The sequence below is a fragment of the Mus pahari genome, chromosome 21 (assembly GCF_900095145.1).
Source record: "Mus pahari chromosome 21, PAHARI_EIJ_v1.1, whole genome shotgun sequence".
In the NCBI taxonomy this organism is placed as follows: domain Eukaryota; kingdom Metazoa; phylum Chordata; class Mammalia; order Rodentia; family Muridae; genus Mus; species Mus pahari.
In genome coordinates, this window is record NC_034610.1 from 37,315,675 (window position 1) to 37,335,287 (window position 19,613).

Sequence of the window (19,613 nt, forward strand, 5' to 3'; positions counted from 1 at the left end):
AACTGTGAGCATGTTAGCCAGTGTTCACACTCTACACAGCAATGTAACTGTGAGCATGTTAGCCAGTGTTCACACTCTACACAGCAATGTAACATTAGTTTTGTTCATGGAAAAGATTTTTTTTAAAGCTATTTTCATTTTTAAATTTTCTTCATTATGGGAAGAGTAAAAGAAAATTACAACTAGAAAACATACATCAAAAACTAGTTATAGAAGAATTTTTAAAATTCACAGCTTAAAGTAAAATTCCTCATATATTCTAAATCATAAAGACTCATTTTAACCCCTGCCCTTCTTTAAATTCTGAAGGTGTTTACAATTCAAGGGATTTGCAGAATTCAGTGAGGCTTGGCCATTCTGTTACAGTAATTATTCCCACACACACAGAAACCATAGAGGCTCTGCTTCCACTATAGGAGAAAAATTAAGGAGCCCAAGTTTTTATTTAACGTAATTGAGAAAAAAAAGGTATCAACAGAGTTGTTTCTATTCAATTTTTTAAATTATTTTTTTGCGCATCATTATAAAATTGAGATTATTTCTCAAATTTTCACTGATTTGCTTCATAATGAAATTCACAGTCCTTACTGTTAAAAAATCATGACATTTTCATAAGGAAGATAAATATGGAATTATGCCATGTAAAAATGAAAATGGAATTGTCACTCAGTCATGTGGCTCCTACAGACATATCTGATTCCTGTAAAAAACTAAACCAGACAATAATAATCCAAGGCAATGAAATTGCAATTAAATCTTCATAATTTCAATAATATGAGGTAAGAATTATTGGTCTTGAAGTATACGTTTTTAAAAGGGGACATATAATACACTGATAAAATAATATAAAATGGAAAGTTCCAAACAAATGAGAAAATAAAAACCACTGTCTTATATATAAACCCCTACTTTTAAAATAACTCAAATGAAGGTTTTATTTGTGTTTTTTGATTTTAGTTAGTAGTATACTAAAGCCATGTTCATAACAATTTAATGCTATTATAAGTGATATTATGTTTATCAGGTTAAAAAATAACTTATTTTCAAAACACTAGAAAAATATAGAAAATTTGAATTTTATCACAATAGTATGCATGAAAAACAGTAAAGTATGTGGAAAGGTACTTACTTTGAGTCACGAAATAAAACTAGTATATATAAATGTAATGGCAGGAAAAAAAAAAGACCATTTGTAGGAACTATTAAGTTCCTGAAACAAGAAAACTGAAGTCATTAAGTGATTAGTGTCTCTATCCTGAAAGCTTTCCTAGAAGTCTTAAGAAAAAAATTTCTCAGAATTCAGTCCCTGGTATAGTAAGCTGTGCATCTGAAATACCAGCCCGGGAAGAGAAGATGGCAGACCCTGAGCCAGGCCCAGGTTACAGGAACACATGACAAATGTTTGGAGAGTCTGTGAGTGCTACGGAAGGAAACTCACAAAACTCACATTCAGTCTAAAGTAAAAGCAGGAGAACACAGATACACAGACATGATCATGTGTGGCCAGAAAGAACCTGATTCGTCAGACTAGATTCAGAGAGTGATTCACCACCCAAGAAGATGTGAAAAGCAGGTACCAGGGAAGCAGGTCAGACACGTGTATGCCCCTCATGTGACTGCTTTGAGAAAAGATGGAGGGGAGAAACAAATGGGGATTGAATGTGGAGTAGACCGTCTGTGAGACCTTCTCAGCAGAGAAGACCATTTGGTGAATTCTCAGATTGAAGTAAAACTTGGTGTGAAAACCACAGCATGGGAGGTATAATAACTATAGCCAGTTAGAGCTTACAGGTCAGGCTGGGAGGAGGTCACAGCCAGGGCAGCTGGAGGGACTTCAAACGTCTATCTGGTCTACCAAAGGGAGCTCATACTTGACAATAACTGTCAGGGGCAGTGTCAAGAAGACGGAGGTCTTCAGCGAATCCTCACTGCGGGAGAGAGGCTGTCACGAAGCAAGCAACAGGGGCCAGCCTTTCAGACAGGGATTCTCAAGGTCATTGTTTTGGGGGAGAGAAAGATGATGACTAGTATGAATAAATAGAAAACTACTTTCTCTAGCTCGTGGCTGAAGCCTGCGAGATCTCCAAGGGGGCACTCTTGCGCACCTTTCGACCATTCTCATGCTCTATAGGAGAACGGTGCCAAATTACAAAGTAAAACCCAGCCAAGTCCACGGCACTTCCGAGTTAGAAAAAGCGTCTGGCCTGTAGCTCCACCATTAATCCCAATATCAGGTCTCAACCACAATGTTCCCTTTCCTTTTCATCAAGATTTTAATTTTATTTTTAATTCCATGCGTGCATGTTTAAGTGTCTACACACAGGTATGTGCCTATGAATACAGGTCTCTCAGAGACCAGAAGAGGGTGTTGGATTCCCTGGAGACGGAGTCACAAGCAGTTGTGAGCCTTTAATGTGACTGCTGGGAAATGAATTCACGGCCTCTGCAAAGCAGTAAGGATTCCTACCGGACAGGCACTCCCTCCAGCTCCTCTGTCCCTTTCTTTAAAATGGTCTCGAATAAGGGATATCTATACAAATGGATGGGCCACCACCTAAAGCTGATTACAAAAGCTCATTGACAAAGATGAGGAGGGAAACCTGACAAGTCAGAAATGGTGAGCCTAACGTTCTGAGGGCTTGCTCAATGGACATGGTGCTATTCCATCCGGGCCTCCTTCACTCCCGAAGCAGCCACGTATTTCCAAGTTGCAGTGCATTGAAATTATGCTGGTGTTGGGGAAAAACGTGAAATTTTAACTAATATACAATATATACTCCCACATGTTATATTCTCTGTAAGGAACATATATGATATAGCTCTATATAGAGAGAGGGAAGCATCGCTATTTAAATTTCAAACAATAGCATATTATTTCTTCCCATAAGGCCTCAGCAATGATATATTAAGCCAGTAAACCTGAGAAATGAGGGAGGGGACCAAGGCTACATCATCAGCACCACAGCAAAATGTCATTTAGTTTTCACAGCAGTGGGAGCAAAGAAAATAATGCGGAATTGTTTAATTGGAGAAATAACCAGCATTGGTGTCTTCTTTGAGGATCAGTCTTAGCTTCACAATATTCTGTTCTCTCTCTTCTCTCTCTTCTCTCTCTCTCTCTCTCTCTCTCTCTCTCTCTCTCTCTCTCTCTCTCTCTCTCTCTCTCTGAGACAGGGTTTCTCTGTGTAGCCCTGGCTGTCCTTTAACTCACTTTGTAGACCAGGCTGGCCTCGAACTCAGAAATCTGCCTGCCTCTGCCTCCCAAGTGCTGGGATTAAAGGCGTGCGCCACCACTGCCCTACTACTTTGATTTTTCTAACTAACTTCTGTCCTTCAGAGCATAGAGATAATAGGGAGGGAAGGAAAGAGGAAAAAAACAAAAACGAAACCAACCACCTCTAGGAGAGAGTTATCAGAATTATCAGTGATGAGGTGAAAGACGACAAGACTCAGAGGACTGCAAAAAAGAACAGATTACCCCGGGAGAAAGCATAAAGCAGGTCAATTTGTCCATGCTTTATTGATTTGTGAATAGTAGATCATGTAGATGATAGGCGGCATGTCTGCTATTTCTTTTAGTGGCGGTGTGGAGAAGTAAGGAAGGCATGGACAAACTGCAACCGAACTCACTCAAACAATCGAGTGTAGCTTGGATAGAAGAATAAAGCTCGAAGTTGAGGCGAGAAGGAGCCACGGAGCAGCCTGACCTGTATCTTTGGCTCCCATTGCAGCAGCCTGAGAGCAGAGAGTGGAGAGCAGCCTATGTAGAAAGGCTGACCAGAAAAGTCACTGCCCTTCCTTTCTATAACACCTTGGCTTCTTGACCACCCACAGAGAGAGACATTCCAGGTGGGAAGCAAGATTCCTGCTGTGCACTATCCGACACTAACCACTGCGCCACCTTATCTGACAACAACCAGAGTTACTTTAAATCCCAATAGGAAAATAAAGCATGGGCATGAAGAATCCAATCAGTTTAGATGGAAGACAAATTTCCTCACCTTGATCAGGCAGGTCCTTAAGCAGGCCCCTTCTTATCAGCTCCTCTCTACTTTGCCTGGTGGATATCTTCCTCTCTAACACTTTTAAAAAGAAGAAGCACAAGTAAGAATCGAGTCATTGCTTCCGACAGTCATGAAAAACATTCAAAGGACTTGAGCCCAATTATTCTGTCCACATGGAGACTCAAACCCACATTTGTTTGTTTGTTTGTTTGTTTGTTTGATGCCCACTAAAAACACACATCGAGAGTCCACTTACCACAGTATGGACACAAGCAGACCATGATCTAGGGCTCAACCCCCGAACCTGGCCAAGGGGGTCATGTTTGAAAAGAAATCCCGACTTATTGTTGCATACCAGGTATGGAGCACAGAGGGTACATAGCATCTTTCCTTTGATAATAATGTTCTCTAAAACACCCATGAACAGAGGCATTTGCAGGGAGTTATACAAGTGTACCCCTGGAGATAGCTATATGAAGTGACTGGACCTCTGTGTTTCCTGCATATATGATAACTGGATATATATATATATATATATATATATATATATATATAGTTATCATATATATATAAGAGAGAAGGAGTATATATATATATATATATATATATATATATATATATATATATATATCTCCAGTTATCATATATAGTGTATGTGTTACAGGAAAGTAGAAGGAGACTGTCCAAGGGAAAAGGGAGATTATTTGGGACAGGGACTGGTGGGAAAGAGGGTAGTAGAGAGCATGAGCAGAAGACACTTCAAATACAAGGTAAACTTGTATGACAATGCCCTTATATAACAATATCCTTATATAACCATGCATAATGAATATACACAACAAAAACAGGAAAATAATGACATAAATGTTGAAAAATCCAGATAACTGTGGACTTTCAGAAGATTTAAAGTTCTTTTCAAAAGCCTTTAAAATTATATCAGTCAGTCAATCAATCAATCAGTCAATCAATCAATCAATCTGTGAGAACATGCACCCACCCCACACACACGCCATAGTGTCCGTACAGAGGTCAGGGAACAGCTTTTGGAGGTCAGTATTTTCCTCCTGCCACAGGGCTCCCAGGGCTTTAACTCGGATCATCAAGTGTGGTAGCAGGTGCCATTACCTGAGCTATGTCACCATACTTATATTAGATCCTTTCTTAACACTTAAGTTTAACTTTCACTGTTATTTATTTTATGTGCATAGATGTTTTGTTTGTGCACTATATGCATGCATGGTGCCAGGAGAAGGAGGAGGAAAAGGAAGAAGAGGAAGAGAAAGAGGAAGAGGAGGAGAAGGAAGAGGAGAAGGAGGAGGAGAAGGAGGAGGAGGAAGAAGAGTAAGAAAAGGAGGAGGAGGAGGAGGAGGAGGAGGAGGAAGAGGAGGAGTAGGGGAGGCGGAAGAGGGAAGGAGGAGGAGGAGAAGAAGTGTCAAATCCCCTGGAACTGGAGGGTACAGATAGTTGTAAGTTACCAAGTATATAGGATATAGGGAATTGAACCTGGGTCCTCTGGAACTGCTGAGGCATATCTCTAGCACCCTGAAATTAGTTCTTAATGCCAAAAATTCTAAATAACAAACACAAAGCAAAACAAAAGCCCCAAATTAGAAACAACCCATAAAGTTCCTGTAACTGCTTCATCTGAATGCTAGGGAAAGGGGATAACTTTTAGTATTTGTTTGTTTGTTTTTATTTTTTCTCTCTCACACCGTCGACTCAAAAGTTCAATACAATGGATCTCCATCCCTAGAGGTTCTGGTGTGACCCCTGGCAGACCTTAGGAGAAAGAAGAAGGGAAGTGGAGATGGGCAGCTTTTTGAGGCTAGTCAAGGGAAGGGAATCAGTCTCTACATGGATTCTTCCTTCTTGAGGAAGCAATCTCTATTCCCAATATATTTTAGGGTGGAGCTTAGGAGCTGAATGTAGGACTTCAGTGGCACTGAGCCTGCCTAACTGAATCTTATCACACCACTAGCTTCAGTTGCGGGTTCAATAGGTGGAAGGTATGAACAGTAGACGATGGGTAAGCACATGGAAGTCTTCTCTTAGTGTTTATTGAAGGAAACTTTTACTGAGGTAAGAAGTGAAGACTTTTCAAAGTCTATAATGTTGCACAAAATGTCACATTGTGTTCAGCAGTCCTAGGTGTTAGTCCTAGGGTGTTGGGATCAAGTCATTTGATACTGGGCAGCCTGTAACAAGTTTTTGTGCTTCTAATCTATGATCTATAAAATCAGGGGCAAGACTCAGGGGTTACTCACTCAACCAGCTCAAATACTGTAGAATTGTGTGTCTTCAATGAAGGCTATTCCAAAATCTTTGCTTTGTACACCTTTTAAAATTTTTATTCTTCACTAAAATTTTTCTTTCTTTGTCTAGAGACCAGAACATAGCTTGTTCACACTAATGTTCACACTTATGCTATTCTATGTGGCTCCCAGTCCACCCTTTAGTCTGGATTTTGAGATTTTTGTTGGTTTAATTCTAACTTAAATCTTGGTTTAAACAAATCTTCCTCTATCTTCTTCGTATACGAAAAATTCTTCCCATTTCTTCATGTGGATTCCGTGAAGCTCCGTGCAGGCTCCTACCAGCGGTGAAAATCAACAGTTCTGTTCTTTTTTTTTCTTTACCTCATACACAAGCGCTGATAGGAAAATACCATTAGCTGTTTGCTTGGTCTTTGGCTGAGACCATGTTAAACACATAATGTAGATAACTGTGTGAGGGCCAATGTGGACAAACTGCAGGCTGCTGGGTATGGAAGGTATGTGGATGGGCATAAAATTCCAACCCCTGTTCTCCCTGAAGTACAAGAATCTTATTTTTCACCTTTTAAAATATGTGCCTTGTGTTTATACAGTGTCTCTGTGTTTGTGGAGCAGATTCACTGGACGTTTTTCATGGACTCTGAGGGGTTTCGCATTGGAACGGACTTGAGGGGTCATTTTGGTTCACCATCCTGCACAGGGCGGGAGCATCATGGGAGTGTTCTCCAGGCTTGCCCACCTGCTTTCTCACCTTCAGAGGCAAAAGCTCTGACATGGCTTTGAGGCCCTACTTCAACTACTCAGGAGCCTTATATTTAGGGAGAAAATTTCCAGGTAGTGCCCAGATCTCACTCCCTCTGACCTCTGTATGTTGATCAAACCCAAGCTCTAACCAGCCCTCCATTAGAGGATGCCACGTGTGAAGAGAAGGCAGCGGGAGTCCTCACGGTTCTCACCAGAAGCAAGGGAGACTACTGAAGCCACGTGGGGCCTGATCTCCAGTTGTCTTTGTAACTTTAGATCACACTAATCTGTATAAGAAATTAAATACAGTGTAACGTGTGTAATGTCCCACAGCTATACCGTAACCACAATTTTGCCAGGGCACAAGGGGTGCAGGTCATCAGATACAATTCACGGGTCTGTCCATGTTTTATCAGTTAAGTAAGCGAATGGGTCATTCGTTTATGACGAAGTTTATGGCACATGCTTTCTTTCATCCCGAATGAAAAAAGCACGGGTTGGTCATACTCCAAGATCAAACACATACACAGTCTTCTGTGTCACACTCTGTACTGGGTGAATAAACATTTTGGTATTTCAATCCTGATTACAACAGCGCACACTCCAGTTCTCTCTAGAAAGTGAAAGAGGCTTGCTGAGATGGTTTCTCTGGCGTCGCACATACACTCTTATTGTCAAGTATTTTAAAAACATCCAGTGGCAATGGCTGCCCATCTCCCTTTAGATAAGATCTCAGTTCCCTAGCATGGGTCCCAACATAGACCCTGTAGATGTTCTTTCTCTCACCCAGCTGCTCTTCCCTGGCTTTCTGATACAGACCTCCACACCTGCTGCTTCCTCCCAGCGACCGTTCTGCAAGGTGGCCTGTCTTCTTCAAGATATCGTACTCCAGCGTGGCACACTCCATAATGGCCTTCACGTTGAAGTCCCTTTAAGGCAGTCCTGGTGAGTAGCCTGTCCTCCTTCTCACCCCTTCTCTCAGTCATGTCTTTAAAACCAAACTTGTGCTCAGTGCCATGCCCCCAGTGGTGACACGGTGGCTACTGCCACTCAAAATACATACATATTTTGTTGAACATGTAAATGAAAAAGAAAACAGCCTTGTCCTGGTTCTTGTTTTCTGGCCCTTCTTATTTTCCAGTGCAGGAGAAAGCAAGAGAAGTTTATGGTACAGCCTCAAGGAACAAGGGCTTTCTGTCTCCTCTCCGTCTTTACACTTTGGCTGGGCCAAGCTAAGGGAAAACCTTTCCACTTTAGTCCTATGGATCGTGTGAAAAAGGCTCTGTATGCAGCAAAGAAGGGAGCCCACAGTGTGTGGACAGACACCAGCCACGAGCAGGGTGTAGCACAGGACCTGGCTAGGCTCCTCGTAAATTATAAATGATTTATGATGTCCTTCTGGACACGGAGTGACAGCCATGGAGCCTGCATTTAGGAGTGGCCGGGGCATATACCACCAGCTCCTCTTGGTAGATACTTGGCCAGGACTCCCTGTTACTCTGAACGTATCTGGGAGAGTAAACCTTGTAGTCAGCCAGTCCCTTGTGTGTAGTCAGCCAGTCCCTTGTGCTCTTTCCTTGGTGAGGGAAGAGTCCTGATTCTCCATCCCGGCACCGTTTAACCACTGAACAAAATAGAAGAGTAAACAGGAGTCTCAAATGAGTGTGCCCAGCTATCTTCTCGGCCCTGAGTCATGAAGGGGCTTGCTGTAAACCGGTGACAGAAACACGGAAGACCACTTGTCCTGGACTGGAAGTGTTCTCTAAGAGCTCACTCAGCTTGCCTCCTCCTCAGCAACACTGAAGGAAAATAGCACGGTGGAAAATGGCCTCCTTTCTGAAAGACGCTCCACGAAGATGAAGCTAGCCCAGGGAAAGAAATAACCACCCATGTTGGCCAACACAACACTGTTGTGAAAACCTTCCAAAACATCTTAAGAATGTGAAGTAGAGTAGCAAAGCCATCACCAGCCCCTAAACCACACAGGAGAGGTCTGGGCCCTTGTCTTGTTTGTCCAATTCTGCCACTCCTGTGTTCAGAACTCCTCAGACCTCAGGAGGGGCTGATCTGGGAACGGCAGCTGTGCTCTACTACTGGCCACGCTGTCCACATTCATCCTCCTTTCTTCCCTCCCTCCCTCCATCCCTCCCTTCCTCCCCTCTATCTCCCTGAAGCAACACTAAGGTCAAGCTTTCCTTATCATTTTCTAAGCATGTTTCTTCTCTTAGTTCCATTTCTGTAGTTACTGTTTCTTTCTACAACTAGATAGATGGCTTCTCTAATCGCTCCGTGGTGAAATCAGCCCTAGAGTTTTATGCCATTTTCAAACAGCACCATGTGCAGGGCCCACTCTCTACCTCAGATACTTTCAATAAACCTTTAGGTACTTTTCGCCTGCAGAATGAGGTGACATCTGCTACCTTTAGGTTCCTTCGGAGGCGATGACTTACGCCACATAAAGAACATAGGCTAACAGCTACAGTCTAGAGAGCTTTCAAGAAACTTTTCATTAATATTCATGCTCTAGAATGAGCCACAGTACTTTGTTGCTAAACTCTGTGTGTGTGTGATGTGCATATTCACACAACTCTAGTGGACACCCTGACATTTTATCCCTATAATACCCCAAATGCCTTACTGCATCCTGAGGAATCTAAATGTCTTTTATTTGGGCCAAGGAGAAAAGGGGTGGTGAGAAAGTCAAGGAGTGTCTAGCATGTATGTATGTATGTATGTATGTATGTATGTATATATACACATACACATGTGTATATATGTACATATAGGTACATGAGTATACACATATATACACACATATAGATATACACATACATACACATATAGCATATATAAACATATATACACATTTATATACACACATACACACACAAGAGAGAGGCAAGGAATGTCTAGCATGTATGTATGTATGTATATGTGTGTATATATACATATATATGAATATACATATACATACACAAATATACACATGTACACATATATTATGCATAAACATACATATATACATATACACACATTTATATATACATATATACACTCATGCACACACAGATATATACATATACACAAATACATACATATATATGCTTTCTCCCACTTGGGAAAACCTGTCAGTTGTGAGCCTAACATCCTTGGATTCAAGGCTCTATGGCACGCTGGTGATTGGTTCAGAGAGGGACATGTGTTCAAATTGTACCAGTAAGATCCAAGCCCAAGAAAGTGTTGGAACAATAAGTAATTCAAGCTTCATGTTTCCTCTGGAGCTGGAACAACTAGCTTGCTATGATGGTAGAGTTGATGGCGATGGCTTTGCCTCCACAAGAAAAGAGCTCAAGTTTGAAACCAAACCAACCAATCAACCAAAAACAGAGGAGCACAGACTCAAATTGGGGGAAACGAGAGTTTTCAAGCCCAGCTTTTAATTACCTGGGTCCCACTGGACTTGCAGGTGGTACTCCCCTGGGACTTTTCAGTCACATGAGTCGATGGATTCCATTTCCTGCCGCTCTTATGAGCTATACACACAGTAAAGAGCTTTGCCCAAGCAGGAGGTTTTTGGTTTGAATCTCATTGAACTTCCTTCCAGCAAAGACCAAAGAATCTCTGTGCGTGAAGAGTAGAGATACAAAACAAGAACTAAGTAGGTCCCCTCCTCCTGCCTTAGTTTGCAACTCAGAAAGGCCTTAAGAAAGAGGAAGACAGAGAGATCTATGTCCCTTCCTTCTCTTGGGAAATTAGTGTCCCAACTTCCCCCGAAGAAACCTAATTGCAACCATCTACTTCATTTGTCACTTCAAGAACATTTCTAGCCCCCAGCCAGTGTCTGAGAGGGATAGGCTGAGCACATGCTTTTAGTCCCTTCACAGGAACAAGGGGTGTGAGACTTGGAGAGGCTAAGCATCCGTTCCAGGCACACTGCTAGAGTCTGATTGAACTCAGATGCACCTAGTGGAAAGTTCATCACCCTGCAGTGATGTTTACACCGAACTCAGCTTCTCCAAGGTTGGGCACTGCCTTTGCTTTCTCTTCTACTTCAGGAAATCAGGCAGACTAGCTCTTAAACATTAGTTTTAAGTGGATAATTTTTAGGCAGTACTACAATTCAAGTTACAAAATGCTAAAAAAAAAAAATGCTCTCTTGGGCTATGGCCCAGTCAGTAAAGGTACTTGTGTGCCATATTTGGTTGCTTGACCTCATAGGACCCACAAGGGTGGTGGGAGAGAACAGACTGGTTGTCCTCTGACCTCCACATGCATGCCATGGCATGAATGTCCCTTCTCTAAATAAATAAATAAATAAATAAATAAATAAATAAATAAATAAATAAAGTATTACACTTTTATTTAAAAATGAATACTCTCTTTTTGACCCCTGCCTGTCCCATCTGAACCCCATGCTAATCCTACAAGCAACTACAATTACAAGAAAACACAATAAACTTTCTAATCACTCTAGAGGGAAAAGCTGTCTAGAAAAATGACTGGAAAGTGAATCTCAGCTCTTCTGGCCTACATGCCTTCTCAAACCAGTTGATGGTGCCAGCCACTAGTGGAAAGTATAGCCCAGAACTACTGCTGCTGCTGCTGCTGCTGCTGCTGCTGCTGCCAGGATCAGGGCTCGGACAGGTTCAGGGACACTTGAGCTGTCATCAACTCGTGCTGTCTTATTTTCTTTGGGACCAGGCTGTCCACAGCATGAAGATTAGATATGAAAGGGATTTCAGACATAGTAGGCTGTCCAGATTGAGACATATTCAGTAAGCAGCTAATCTACGCTGCGAAGTGGGAGATTTTAATATCTTAGGCTATTTTTTTCTTTTCTTTCTTTCTTTTTTAACACAGAAAGCTATGTATGGTCTTGAGCCTGTTTTGTTTAGTTAGGAGCAAGACATACTGAGATGCAACTCAAGCAGTCCAGAGCGTAACCCGTCTACATTAGAAGACTGGGGCAGGGACTTCTTAATCCATGTTTACCCCTTTCCTCTATATATCTGACTGGCCAAGGCTCCAAGATGAGGAAAATGTTTGTTTCTTTGAGTGTATCATACAGTTCTGTCTACACAAAACAGTGCCAAGCTTTGCGGAGAACAAGATTCCTTTGACAAGAGCTCCCCAGACCTAGCCAAGGTTGGGAAATGAACTGCATCCAGTCCTGTCTGCCCCTGAAGGAACATGAGAAAGAGTCCCTCAAAATAAAAGTTTTTATTATTGAAAGTAAATATATAAGTAGGGTTTCACTGTGGCTAGTACCCCGATGATTAAGTTTTGACAGCAAGCTGCAACATTGACTTCATGGTTTTGCTCAACAACTTCCCTTCTCATTGCTTCCAATTCTCCTATTGTTAAAGTGACACCAGGGTCCCCTTCTTTCTCTTGAGGATGGAGAGGCTGTAACTCAGGGCATATATACCAGAAAAATGCATTTCTCTTATTACATGATGTAGGATGGTGCCATCTTACATATGTATGACAGCACAGACTGCTAAACATTATATACCTACGTGTGTGTGTGTGTGTATCTCCACTTCTTAAGAGGACTAAAACGTTCTGTGAACAAGCATTCTTTATGTAGAAATCAGTTATGTATAGTATAGACTTCTATAGAATATTTACATAGAATTCTAGGATAGATATTATCTGCATATCATATTTTATAGCTTTTATGTTTAATAGACTTCTGTAAGCCAAAATGCTTCTGTGCAAGACAGAATCTAAGCGCTTAAAAACAAGTCTGTTTCTATATCTATACCTTACCACTTATTATCACGTGAGGCAACCCCCCGCCCCAGCTCTCCTGTGGCTTTGTCCCTGCACATGGAATGAATAACTAGAACCTACCAAACAGATACTAGTGTGGCTGAAACCTAAAATGACTGGGACACAGCACAGATCACCTAATTATTACATCTTTACCCCTCTCCCACGTCCCCAGGATATGCCTGTATGTCCCTTTTATTACACCCCACTGACACCCGCAGTTTGATATGAATATCATCCTAAAGGTATTGTACAGCCCAGGAATGAGGAACGCAGAGTCAGGTTGCACAACAACATTCAAATACACATTTTTTTTTTTTTTTATAACAAGCCCTGAAACTGAGATCAGCTTCTTTAAATTTTCTGTGCCTCATTACTCATTCACTGATAAAAGTAAGATTGAGATTGTAAAACATCTCATGGAACAATAAGGAAGATTACAAGCATTTAAAATGTCCTGGCTGGGCTGATGAGATGGCTCTGTGTGTAAAGGCAGGTGCCTTGCCATTAAGTCTGACAACCCTGAGGCCTACATAGCAGTGGAAGAGAAACAGTTCTGGAAAGTGGTTGTCTGTCCAGTCGCCACACTCACGATACTCCTGTTGCGTGCAACAAACAAGAAAGAGATAAAAATGGTATTGGTTACAGTAAAAATGAGGATTAGCTGTCTTTATTGATACTGATGTCTCTCTCCTACACTAAGCCAATTCCTCAAAAGAGTCTCAAACAAGTAACAGAAATAAAGTTTATACCTCAAAGCAGAACATAAAACTACCCCTGTAGCAAAGGGTCTCATGGGAACACGTTCACCTTGATGTGGTGTCACTGGTTTAAATTTCCGAGTACTGAGCTGAATTAGAAAACTCAGCTGAAAGAACCATGTTCAAGGTGTTGGCCATAGAACGGCAGCTGATTTAGAAGATGGCTCCGCGTCAGGTATCACCTGGGTTTTAAACCTGATTCACCTGAAGCTGGCGAGCCGTCTGGCAGGTACATGTTTCAATTTCCTGAAAAATGTCCTGAAGTCTGCTGCTCAACCATGTGAATGCTCTTAACCCTACAGACCTGGACATAAAAGGCTGCTAATGTACACTTCTGTTATCATTGTAAAAATTAAACTTTAAAACATTTCTGGACTCTAGAAATGAAACCCTTTTAAATGATTAAAAAAAACAAGCAAACAAAAACACACTGATGCACAGTAAAAGTCTGCATGATTTCCTTGTCCCCCATCTTCGTTCCAATCATATTTTGTACTCCCTTATATTTCTTATATAGCTTTTTTGATGCTCCTTCCCATAATGGGCACTCCTAAGCCCTTATATTGTTCAACAACAGCAACAACAACAACCTGTGTGAGAACTAGCTTCAAAACAAGACTGAGGAAGCAGTCGAAGAAAATTTGGGATAGGAAGTGTTTGGGATAGCCAGATGAGTAAAACTCTTTCTTACCACAAGAGAAATGAGCTGTGAGGTGATAACAATTCCAAATGGGAAACAAATCAGGAAACTATGCAAACCAAATCCCAGTCACTCTCCAGGACTTAGTCCTGTCGATAAGGGCCAGATCCGTATCACAGGACGGAACAAAACTAAACCACAATGGGAAATAATACACAGGAAATCAAATAATGAATGGACTTCCCTGACCCAGACCTGCCTGCAAGGAACTCCATGGCCCTTCTCAAAGTACTTACAGGGGCACCACGCCAAAGCACAATTAAACTGGGAAATTATCTACCCAAGAAAGGGATACAGATAGCCAGGCACTCAGAAAAGTCGCCAAAAGTCCAATAGAAGCCTCCTTTTGATGAAAAGGTTGATGGGAATGTTACCGTCCTTCTTCCCTACCGCCATCAGAAACAAACGCCATGCAAGAAAAACCAGACAGTCAACGGTGATAAATTTCAGTCTAGTCGACATTTTTCAACATGTCATTTATAACCAGGACTTAGAAAAATCTCTAGCAACAGTTGCTTCTCTGTGGCTGTCTTCCTAGAACGCTCAGGAGAAAAAGCTTTGCTTCTCAGAATTCTCCTGATCTAGCAAATAGTAATGTCCCGCCCCCACCCAGAACAGGCGGAGTCTTTGAAATATTAGTCAGCTTTCTGTAGCCATCAGGGTAGTTCCAAACCTAAGTTTGGATTAAACAAATAACATCCCATTCTCCAGCACACACAGGAAGCAAGGGAGGCTCCTTCACTCCTTTTAGAAACAGAGGTCATAGTTTATACTGATCTGTAGGAGGTAAGCTCTGATGGCATGGCCAGTCCATTGTGCAGCTGGCTATTTTAAACCAGTGACGGATGGTTCCTGTATTCATGGAGCCACTGGTTTCAACGATGATGAAATATAGCAACCTAGCTCATAGATGACTCTTCTTCATAAGTGGGCTTTCCCACTAGAAGAGGTTGACCATGGACAATGCAGAGCCCCTAAATGGAAGGTGGGGCTCTAATGATTCTTCCCATTTGCCTGTGCATAGAAAAGTTGAATCAAGAAAAAAACAGAATAATCCTTATTTCCTTTATACACTGTATCCAGCACTTTTCTTATGATTGTGACAAAATATCCTGACTGACAAAGGTGATGTAAAGCTGGAATTGTTGAGGGCGAGCATGCAGTCCATCATATCAGGCAAGGCAGGGTAGCAGAATCACGAGGCAGTGGTTCACGTTGAATCCTCAGTCAGAAGGCAAAGAGCAATGAATGCTGGTGCTCAGCTCATTTCCTGCTTGCTACCCAGTCAGGAACCCCAGCCCACGGAATGGTGCTGTGCACATTAGGGTAGGTCTTCCTACCTGATATAATCCAGTGTAGAAAGCCTCTCAGGGTTGTGACCATGGGCTTGGATCCATGATAATTCTACATCCCATCAAGTAAACACCCAAGACTAAGTATCATAGACTTCAGATCTATTAGCTATAAAAAGAATCTATTTTAACACAACCACCTATTTCAGGAAAACAATACAAACATTTTTTAAAAAGTATGTGTGATTCAATTATCACATGGTATCTCTTTGATCCAGTCTTTCCTACACGCAGTTGGTCCGATTAAGTCAATTTTAATGTACACAGATACACAATAATTGAACTAAGACTGACCCCCCCACCTTGTCTCCCGCTTGCCAATCAGTCTCTTCGATGACAGTTGGTCCGATTAAGTCGATTTTAATGTACATAGATACACAATGATTGAACTAAGACTGACCCCCCACCTTGCCTTCCGCTTGCCAGCCAGTCTCTTCGATGACTGCTTAAATACTTCATACACTGATGCAAAAACAGCTCCCCTACCCAACCCATTAAGCTGGCAAAATATTCATTTCATTGCCTATGGCCTCTCAAGTCTTTCTTTGTGCAACACTGTGTTAGGACCTAAAGAAGGCTTGAAAATGAGTATAATTCCTGTCCCCTAAACTTTCCAAACCCAGAATGTCCATTTTCAAATGTTCCGTGTCTGGGATGGGATCTGGTCTTTCATCCATTCACTCTGCAAACATTTAGTGGATGTCTAATAAAAGCCAAGAATGATTCTGCTTGCCTCAAGGTCTTTGCCAGAGAATCTGAAAACAAACCCCTGCCTTTAGTCAGGCATGCCGTGCATGTCCCCAAACCCCACACTGGTCAGGTAGGCAAGAGGATCTTGTTTAAAACCAGCTCAAGTGAGACACTGACTTGAGGAAAAACTGAAAGAAAATCTCTGCTTGGAAGGCAATTTCTGCCTTAAAGAGGGGGCTGGAGAGATGGCTCAGAGGTTAGGAACACTGACTATTTTTCCAGAGGTTCTGAGTTCAGTTCCCAGCAACCACATGGTGACTCACAACCATCTGCAATGGGATCTGATGCCCTCTTCTGGTGTGTCTGAAGACAGCTACAGTATATTTGCTGCATAAAATAAATAAATAAGAAAAGGAGGAGGAGGAGGAGGGAGAACAGGAAGAGGAGGACCACCAAGAATGCTCCAGAAATAACGTCACAGCCTGCACGATGCAGAGGATAAAATGAGCCTGACAATAAGCAAATGTTGCCAGATGTAGACAAATTGGACTGCACCCCATGCAAGTGCTGGTGAGACTAGTAAATGGCCCTATGTTAGAAAACCATGTTCAAATTGCTAAACAGCAAATTGTCACCAGATTCAGCTATTCCATTCCTAGGTAAACAACCAAGAGAAGCGAAAACATTCGTCTATACAAAGAACCACATACCCAAGCACTATCCATAATAATCCAAAGCAGAAACAACCCGTCCATCACTCAACAGATAAAATGTGCTATATCTGTACAACGGAGAACCTTTCAACAGTGGAAAAAGATCTGGTACCAGTTCTTAGAAGGATGGTCTTGAAAGCATCATGCTAAGTGGGCAATGTCAGTCACAGATAGATAGCACACATTTATAGTTAGGTATTTACATGAAATGTCAAGAACAGGCAGAGAGCAGAGCTGGGCAGGTGCGAGGGAGGGAGGAGTGAGTGGAGAGGGGATTCCTTTCCAAGGCGCTAGAATGTTAAGAATGACTGTGCTGCTCATTACACAGCTTTGGAAAATGACTAAAACCTTGTTGCAAATGGTAGATGAGTGAACCACGTGGTCTGCAAATCACCTCTCATCCAGGCTGTTGGAAAAAAACAAAAACAAAAACAAAACACGTGCTGGGGAGAAAGAGAAATGATGAGACTGATCCCACGGAATACTGAATTTATTGAAGGAAGAGAGGTGGTCAGTTCAAAGGGAAGGGGGAGAGAGAGAGAGAGAGAGAAATGATGAGACTGATCCCACGGAATACTGAATTTATTGAAGGAAGAGAGGTGGTCAGTTCAAAGGGAAGGGGGAGAGAGAGAGAGAGAGAGAGAGAGAGAGAGAGAGAGAGAGAGAGAGAGAGAGAGAGCCCTGCTTTGCCTCCCATCGAAGCCAGAGTGAGACCTAGTGTCCACCTAAGAGAGAGAACAGCCACGTGGCCCTATTACTATTTAAAAAAAAGTGATTAGGCAGTCTTACATCCTATGGGTTTTGACTGTTTCACTGGTGAACCTGGCCAAGCTCTGGAAGAAGACAAGTGTCACAAGATTCCTTCCAAGAGGAGGCACTTGCCAGTGCATTGTATGTAGCCACTGTCACTTCAATGCGAACCAGAGAGCTGCATGTAAAAAGAAAATAAAGCTATCGATCAATACTACCAATAGTTAAAGAGTTACCCAATAAAAACCTGGCAAAATGAGAGGGAAGGAGGGGGGGAGGAGGGAAGGAGGGAGGGAGGGAGAGAGGGAGGGAGGGAGAGAGAAGGGAGAGAGGGAGGGAGAGAGCAAGGAGCAAGCATAACCCAGTGGAGTCCTATTCCAGGAATGCAAAAAACTGGTCCAGTAATTAAAAATATATTGAGGGGGCTGGTGAGATGGTTCAGCGGTTAAGAGCACCGACTGCTCTTCTGAAGGTCCTGAGTTCAAATCCCAGCAACCACATGGTGGCTCACAACCATCCATAACGAGATCTGACTCCCTCTTCTGGAATGTCTGAAGACAGCTACAGTGTACTTACAGATAATAAATAAATAAATCTTTTAAAAAAATATATTGGCCCAACCAAATATGACAATATTCTGAAGAAGAAGGCCCAAGTGCAATCACATTCATTAATACAGAGAGAGCCCTCAAAAAAAAAAAAAATCCTATACGAGGCTTGCTCTTCAAGAAGACCTGGGTTTGATTCCTAGTACCCACACTGAGTCTCACAATTGTCTGTAGATCCAGTCCTAGGGGGTCCAGTGCTCTCCTCTGTTGGTACCAAGCACACGCATGATACACAGACTTAAATCCAAACAAAATACCATACACATAATTAGATTTTTAAAAAAGAAACCCAATATCTATTTGTATGTAACAAATAGCTTAGCAAACCAGGAAGGAGGAAGAACTCCTCAGCTTGCAAAAGTCCACTTCCAATAAGCCTTCAGCAATCACCCTTAAGGAGCATTTTCCTCTTAAGGGTTGGAACCAGGAGAGGAAGGGGCAGAAATCCCAGCGTATGGGGAGAAAAGGTAAGAAAGGCACACAGACACGGTAGAGAGAACGGCAATCTCTTCCATACGCAGAGAGCTGGCTCACACAGTACTCCCCACATGTGAACAGGATACACTCATGCATCTACAGATGACAATGACCAATAGAAATCAACGTTTAGAAGCATTACAAGATACATATCATTTGCAATACGTAAAATAAAAAAGGAAAGCACACAAGTGTAAGTTTAACATGGTCTTCTTAAACCTTCAAAATGTTGATGGGGGAAGTAAACAGTTGACTAAATAGAGAGTCACATCAGTTCACAGAGTAGATGATTTAACACAGAGAAGACATCAACCGAAGACATCTAGAGTGTGGTACAGATGGAATGCAATTCCAAAACCAAAGCAAATCAAAATTCCATCAAGGATATTTTTAGACTATAAGTAAGCTGATTCTAAATTGTAAATGAGAAGGCAAGGAAAGTAGACTAGTTAAATAATTGCACAACGAAGAATGAAGCTGGAGAAACCACACAAACTAATTTTCAGACGCAAGAGATACAGTAACAAAGAAAGCCTGGTTCTTGTGAAGGAGCAGACACATAGATTAGGAGAACAGAACAGCGAGTCCAGAAATAGATCCACATATGTGGCCAATTAACTTTGCAAAGGTGCAAAAACAAGTCAATATGGAGATAAGCCTTCCCAGCAAGGATTGCTTTGAGTCCCTCCGAGACATCCGAGGGAGAGAGAGAGAGAGAGAGAGAGAGAGAGAGAGAGAGAGAGAGAGAGAGAGAGAGAGAGAGAGA

At 41.9% G+C, this 19,613-nt stretch overlaps 1 protein-coding gene across 8 annotated transcripts in view; it reads right to left on the reverse strand.

Annotated features, from left to right (window-relative positions):
* Nucleotides 1-19,613, reverse strand: part of Phactr2 (phosphatase and actin regulator 2) — a 255,920-nt gene that overhangs the window by 48,148 nt on the left and 188,159 nt on the right. For all 8 annotated transcript variants that reach the window (XM_029532880.1, XM_029532881.1, XM_029532879.1 and 5 more), the window contains exon 3: nt 4,002-4,082. In XM_029532880.1, the coding sequence (XP_029388740.1) occupies nt 4,002-4,082 (81 nt within the window). The remainder of the gene's footprint in view (nt 1-4,001; nt 4,083-19,613) is intronic.